This window comes from Aulonocara sp. 'chitande type north' Nkhata Bay, linkage group LG17, assembly GCF_057382095.1.
Source record: "Aulonocara sp. 'chitande type north' Nkhata Bay isolate Kocher_YH1m ecotype deep benthic linkage group LG17, A_spYH_male_GT1.1, whole genome shotgun sequence".
NCBI lineage: Eukaryota > Metazoa > Chordata > Actinopteri > Cichliformes > Cichlidae > Aulonocara > Aulonocara sp. 'chitande type north' Nkhata Bay.
Genome location: NC_141360.1, coordinates 38,822,544 through 38,830,080, shown reverse-complemented (window position 1 = coordinate 38,830,080; position 7,537 = coordinate 38,822,544). Strand labels below are relative to the sequence as shown.

Sequence of the window (7,537 nt, the reverse complement as noted above, 5' to 3'; positions counted from 1 at the left end):
TACACATCTTTAAACGAGCTGACGGTTCACTCGTTAAGCTGAAAGAAAGATGCTTTAATCACAGGAGTCACACATGTGTCCACTGTACCATCTGGGAACTCTTCTTGTTTACACTCGTAATAACACAAACACTAAATCCTGCTTCTCTGGTGCTGTTTTGTAGCAGTGTGTACACCTGAGACTGTCACCTGTCTGTCTGTCCTGCACTCTCTCTCTGTTTCTTTCTCTCTGATTGTGGAATAAAAGTATGAACATGTGTTTATAAGTTACACTTGTGTTTGAATCCTGCAGCTTATCACACATTTGATTTCCATGTGTGACAACTGCAAGTGTCCAGAGTGAGGACAGACTGAGGGACCCACAGCTGCACATCATCTGTGAGGCTTTGCAGCCCTGATGATCCACCAGGACAAACTCAGCAGTGTGTGAGGAAGAGGAGGAGGAAGAGCCAGCAGCAGCTGACAGATGGAGAGAATAGACAGACTGTTCCCTGTTTGTGAAGGACTGTTAGGAAAGTTCAAAATAACTAATTGTCTGTCCTGAATCAGTCTTGTTAGATAATGTTCAAATGATTTCATCATTCCAGTGTTTTCAGTGTGGGAGAAAGTACTCAGGGCCTTCAAGTTACACACTATGAAAGGCAGCACCAAGTTTAATGTTCAGAAACCTAAAGTCTGTATCAGCAGCAGAATGGACCTAAAAATAAATGTTTGTTCCAGTTCTATGAAGCTTTGAGTATTTTGGATTAGTAGCACTGCTGTGTTTGTTGCATCATATTGCTGTGATTGTTTATATGCTTTATATATTCTGAGGTAAGTTGATCTATAGTGTTACATCATATTCTATAAGGATGTTATGTGTTTGTATACTTTCTGCCCAGTTTGACCCATTTAGCAGAAGTCAGCCTGTTTAAGGCTCTGATATCTATTCTGTGTGACTTAAAGCAGTTATGACATGGTCTGATTTTCTCACCCAATAAAGAAATATTCAATATATCAGTCTACTCTTCATTTTATCAGAAACAGTTATCACAGCTCGTACATTTTCTTTTTATACATATATGTAAGCATTGAGCCAAATTTAGTAATGCCAACATACTGAAGGAACATTTGTCTCTTAACCTCCTAGGACCTGGCGTCCACATATGTGGACATCACATCCATCCATCCATTCAACACGTTCTCACTCCCAACTCGTCAAACGTGTGACGCATGGTCAGGCTCCCTCTGCTGCACTTATGGACGCGCAGGGTACCCCTCTCGCGTCGGGAATTGACGTGAAGGGTCCTCCGATTGAAGAGATTGTCGGGAAGTGCCTGTTGTCGGTATATTTAGACATTTTCCAAGTCACATTGTAGTGACGTATACAGAACACAATAAATTATATAATGTAAACAACTACCTGAAAAACAGGTAGAACAATACTTTTGTATCGTTTATTGCATTTACGGAGGGAGTGATGTATGCTGGGTAATGGCACAGCTAGCGACTGGGTGACTTTATTCACCCGCTTCGGCTGTTATCAGTCCATACATTAGCGTTATTAGCACAAACCAGTCCCATAGATATGGGCCATCTCCTGCTAGATTGTTCAGAAGGTTGTTCTCATCCATCCAGATGGAGGATCACTAACAGGAGCGTGGGAAGACTCCAGAATCCACTCTGGCTGGAATCCGGTGGATATGCAGTGTGTACAGGTAAGACCATTTAAACGGACAGCATTTATAGAATGACTATTAAAAGTCAGCGAGTGTCAATAATGTTAATGTGGTTATGTTAGTAATACACCGAGTGCTAATATAACAGCTTTAAGATGCATTTGTAGATGTTATTACGTGTTTTACCGTCTTTATGGTGCTAGCTTAAAGTTACGGTGTAAACGTTAGCTTATATTGGAGGAAAGCTGTTACTGGTTAAACGATGTTAGCACAGAAATATTAGCTTCTGTCATGACTGATGAAGTTACTAGTTAATAAAGTTTCCAGTAAAGTGATTAATCGCAGCCACAGACTGACAGCAAATATCTCGATTAGCTTCAGTGCATCTATAATAAATATGTGCAAGTTTCAGTGCTTCGTTTAAACTGTATGATACTTATACTGACCCAGGGTCAGTGTAAAATACAATCCTAGCTGTGTGAACAAAGCCTGGCTCCTTTAATCCTGCATGACAAACCTCAGGATGCAGGTTATTATTACTCTTTCCTGCTGGCACACCTGTCACACCTGAGAGTCAGCTAGAAACGTACAGTGACGTGGACATCATGCAAAGACTGCCAGACTCTGTAATACTGCAAATGATCAGTGACTCAGGTTAACACTAAACTTTAAACAGTACCTCTGTGTCTCTGTGTGCTGAACATCTAGGATTGAGTCAGGCTGCATTGACTGTGGGACTTTAATGTGTTAAAAGCAGGTTGAAGACGGCTCAGAAACATTTGAAGATTAAAATTTAGCATTATGGCTGCTGGTGGTTTGTAAAGCCTCTACTCAGCTGTATTTTTGTTACTAATTTATGTTTGTTGTTGTTTAACACAGATTTCAGAAGAGCAAATATGCTTAATAGTTTAACTAGATTTCATTTGTCAGTGTGGGACTGCTGAGTCACCTGAAGAACTCATTTCATTCATTCTCCACATGATGTTCATTTACAGAAATGTTTCACAGGAACTGATTCCTCCCAAAGGTTGAACTAGTGTGTTTCCATAGATTACCTCTGTATGAATGTACTTCTTAAATGAAGGCAAGTGTTTGTCCTTTTTTGTTCCTCAGGTACAGTACGTGATATCAAGGGCAGGCGGTCAACACTGGGGGAAGACAAGAAGCAGACGTACTTCCAAGAGGGAGCTGCAGTGAGGTCAGAGGTCAGAATCTGAAACAGCTCAGGTTTATATTTTAGAGGTTATAAAAAATCAAAATGTATTTATAAAGAAACCTTTAAATAATAGTCATAATTATGATTATTATAAGAAATATCAAACATTTAAGTGGATTTTCTGTTACACATATTGTGTTAGCCCTGCAATAAACTGGCAGCCTGTCTTTGTCCTGTATCAGCTGGGATAGGCTTCATCCTCCCGCAACCCTGAATTGGATACATTGTATTCCAATTATGTAATCTGATCATTTACAAACTCAAGGTTTATAATCAAAATGTAAGTAATAATTATAAAATGGGAAAGCAGAAATAAGTGTGACATGAATGTAAATGTGTGAGCTGACATAGAGGACAGCTACATGCAGTCTGAAAAACCTTTGTTGTCAAGTTTGCTGGTATATCAGCACGAGATCTTCTTACATAGAAGAGACATTAAAGTCTCTAACTCAGTGAAGCATTATTGGTCCCGTCTGTTTGGATAAATATAGTAAGTTGATGTATGTCCATTTATTGACACATTTTCTTAAGTGCTTATCCAGCTCAGGACCACAGTGGAGCTGCAGCTGGATATGTTCACTAAATAAACCTTCCAAAAGTCAACAATAAACCTGCATCCATGTACGTTGTTGTCCACAGGATGAGAAAATCAAACTGGAAGACTGTGGAACATGTTAATAAATGTTTGTGTGTTTATGCCTGTGTCTTTCACAGGAGGCGCTGGAAGGTTTCCCTAATAGTTCCTGGTGAATCAAAGCAGAACCATAAAGGTTGCTGGACTGCATGATGGCCTTACCCCTGAGCAGTCATCCTGTTACAGGAGGAACCAGTTAGAAGCTGTTTTCAAAGTAGCTGAGCAGATTTCATCTCAAGTAAGCAATTAAGTGTTTGTTCGTTTGTTCTGCCACTTAAAGAGCATTTAAGGACGTCTTTCGAGTGTCCAGTTGAATTAATTCTATTGGCTCTCATGGTCATTTGTTATTATAGACATATTTTTCATGTTCATCCAGCTATTTAGTAAATTCTATCTATTTAGTAATATCCGTCAGCTATAAAATGTAATATAAATATAAAAATATCTAAATATCTCCTGTCCTTTATGTTTTAATGATGTAAGTCTGTTTACATTAGCATTCCTCACATATCAATGAGATGCTGTACAGTACAATCCTACTGACACAGCAGAGGGATAACGACGGCTATTCAACATCGTTACACGACACATTCGAGCTGCATGATGCAGACAAAGTGACTAAATCATCTTTTTTGTGGTTTATTGTCTTCAAACCAGCAGACAAAGCTGATGGCAGAAGATGTCGGAGAAGAACTTCAGGCCGTGGACTGAAAAGGTATTTTTTTCTTGTTATCAAAATACATTTGGAGTGGCAGCTTCTACAACTGGTTGTGCTGAAGTAAAGCTTACAGTCTAAGAAATCACAGTGTTGATATTCAGCACAAAGAGAAAAGCTCACTTGTTTGAATTAATTTACAATCATAGTTTTATAAATTCTGACTGTAAACAGCTTTTACAGCTTTGATATTGTTTGACACTCGATATCAGGTGATGGGTTTAATTTAAAGGTTTCTGTGTCCCAATGAGCCATTCACACTGATCAGTGTCAGTTTAACTGTAACACATTCATTATTTAGATTCAACAAAGAAATAACTGAATGTAAAAAAATGGCAGCCCTCAGGCAGGTTTATAGAGATATATGCATGCATTATGAAATTTATGTATCCCAGATAATTGTTATACATCTAGTCATGGCAGACCTACCTCTTCCTCCCAAGTTAACTGCAACCCAAAAGAACTAGTGGGGCTATTTACACACTCACAACCAGTGTGGGGTAAAAAGAGCCACCAAAAAGCTGTCAGCCACAGATGTGCTAGAAGAGTTAGAAACTCTACTTATGGAGAAACTTTCTAAGTCTAACAGGGGACAGGTACTCCTGCCCAAATAACATGATATAACCCCACATACAGCCCAGCCATAAAATGAACCAAGTCATTTAGTTAAAGACAGCATGGGACCAAATGCATGTAACCAGCCTGCATCAACCTGACATTTCTTCCTCCTGAATTAAATGAATGAATGGATGAAAGTTAAATGACTACAAACCTAAAGCCACTAGTTCCCACACTGGAGCTCCCTGACACTGTGTGTTAACCGTATTTAGCTTGTATCAACAGTTGTAACAGGCTAAGCCACCTGAGACACTGCATTGAATGATTGTTCCTGTCTTAATGGTTTCAGCTCAGATGTTCTGCTTTTTCCTTTCAGTAGATCAAAGCAGCTCGTGCTCCTTCTGCTTCCAATTTAGAAGAAGAAGAAGAAGAAGGCGAAGGCTTCAGCAAAGTGGCGTTCATGGTCTCAGTGAACAGTCACGGTCACACACTGCATGTGGTTTTAAAAGCAACATGTCTGTTCACCACAACAATGGAGATGTGTAATATTAGTGCAGCTACGGTTTGTTCTTGAACATCAGTTCTGTTTTCTACTTTGATCACTTAGACCAAAAAAGTGTTGTTTTCAGATTCTTTCTTTTACATCTATAAACCACCTGTTCATTTTTTATTACAATTAGTTTCACATGAATGTTAGTGTTTCCTTTATGATCTTTTAATGCTTACACTACACTGTACACGTCTACATTAGAGACATTTCTGTTGACTCAGAGTTGTGAAATGTTCTTTTATTTGATGCACAATATGAAGTTCATAATTTTCTTACAAATAAAACTCTAATGACAAACATGAACAGCTGTGCTTATTTCTGAGACATGAGTTTTTGAATGTGTTGATATTTACACAGTGTGCATCTGTCTGCTGAAACTGTAATGGTGAACCTGAGGTGATGGTCAACAGAAGGCAAATATAAAACAATATTGAAGTAATGTCTTTACCCTCTGCAGCGTGTGGACGCTGTGCACACAATCACCTTATTCACTGTAGTAAACGTGCACCGCTAGCTCACGTGACTGACTGTCTCCATGGTTACATCGTATATTATTAGCTATGCAAACAGCTTCCAAAGATACCGCCATAGCTCTCTGCAGCTGTAACACTTAAACACTTTGCAAATCATTTCATGTTTTTGATCGTTATGAAGACAGAATATGTTTTTAAGGTCATGCTAGGCGGTTGCTATGGTGGTTGCTGTGGACTTGGCTGGACCGCGTCCGATTCCTGTTATTAGCTGTCCGCCGTAGGAAGGCTGCGTTCCATTTACAAGTAGTGACAGTCTGCCGCAACTCGAACTCAAACCCCGCTTTGTTCTGTAATTATAGGCCTTTTATAGCCGTTCATGACACGCACACACACACATAAAGCATTTGCCTCACCATGAGAATGCAACTTTACCTAACCTAACCTTAAAGTATCTGATATAGGATAGAAAAATGAAGCAACCAGAGATTTAATGATGAAGACTCTGGGTTCTGTAGTTCACGTTTTACAGTCCTGAATGACTCTTTGCATATGATTTATTGAAGAGGACTTTAGAATGCACTTTACATTTAGACTGTTGCTGTTTAATTTTTTACATTGTTGCCGTGTTATGTCATGAATAAGGTTCACCTGCTGGGGGTTTGATGGATCAGCTGGACAATACAGTCAAAGACAGACTTCATTCATCATATGCAAGAATCGTAGTTGGATTTTTGTTGTCACTCGTGTTTTTGAACCAAATATTGAAAACAATTCTGACAGACTGGATACCTGGTCAGGTGTACATTACCTTGTACTCAAGCATCCCAGGACAGAGCCCTGCCCCACCATGAGCCTGGGTGGATACGTGGTTATAATATAAAAGGACCGATACTGAATATGAATATTTCATGAAAATTGAATTATAATACGAATTAGTAATAAGGGTTTCTCTGCGCCCTTATCTACCCCATACTCAAAGAGCTGCGGGCAGAGAGGGTGACAGGAGAGGATGGCACTGAAGAGAAGATGCTCGGTTTCTGGAGTCTCCTGGTCCTGTCAGTATTAGTAGGATGCATCTGCTGTGTCTTCTCGTGGATGCTCACTTACCTTGACTCGTTCCAGCCTGGTATGGATTTCCCAACACTGCGGACAGTGGCCCACGTCAGAGACGTTTAATATTGATTACATATGTCTGAATTGCTAACCCTAACCCTAGCTCAACAGACCACAGTGCCCTGGACTGTCAGTATTATTACATGCTGTGAACATAAGTACCTTTGATCACAGTTTAAAAGAGAAGGAATATTGGAAAAAAGATCAACATTGTGATATTATTTCTTCCAAACTGACCAGAAACATGCTTGTCAGACTCTCACAGCAAAGGATCAGACTCACTGTGCATGACAGCTCGGGCCAATGATGTCTGTTAGATTGTCAGTTGTTTAGTGCTTCTGTACAGTTAGGGTCACCGTCTCTATTTCAGAATAATTAATATGTGGAAAACACTAAAAGTTGATTGTCTTCCAATATTCTAGCATAATTAAAAAACTTTGACTTTAAGTACATATTATTAGTCCTAATGCCAGCATGATTCTTCATAACTCCTGCTTTGAAATACTGAACTTTAAAATTTACCTGATGAAAGATCATTTACAGTGGCACTCTGTCAGGATCATTCTGACTGTAAGATCACTGTATTAATCTGAATCCTTCTGAAATGTGCTGTGAATGAAT

At 39.3% G+C, this 7,537-nt stretch overlaps 1 protein-coding gene and 1 long non-coding RNA gene across 2 annotated transcripts; both read left to right on the top strand.

Moving 5' to 3' along the window:
- The first annotated feature begins 1,454 nt into the window (after positions 1-1,454).
- On the top strand, positions 1,455-5,575 carry LOC147310568 (uncharacterized). Its single transcript, XR_015125708.1, has 5 exons — positions 1,455-1,696; positions 2,771-2,862; positions 3,588-3,745; positions 4,165-4,222; positions 5,157-5,575. It is a non-coding gene; the product is annotated as an uncharacterized LOC147310568 (long non-coding RNA).
- A 1,075-nt stretch (positions 5,576-6,650) lies between these two features.
- LOC147310567 (ADP-ribosylation factor-like protein 6-interacting protein 6) lies at positions 6,651-6,979 on the top strand. The gene is made up of 2 exons (XM_086268291.1): positions 6,651-6,660; positions 6,747-6,979. The coding sequence occupies exons 1-2, from the start codon at positions 6,651-6,653 to the stop codon at positions 6,977-6,979; spliced, it is 243 nt and encodes an 80-aa protein (XP_086124417.1).
- The last annotated feature ends 558 nt before the right edge of the window (positions 6,980-7,537 follow it).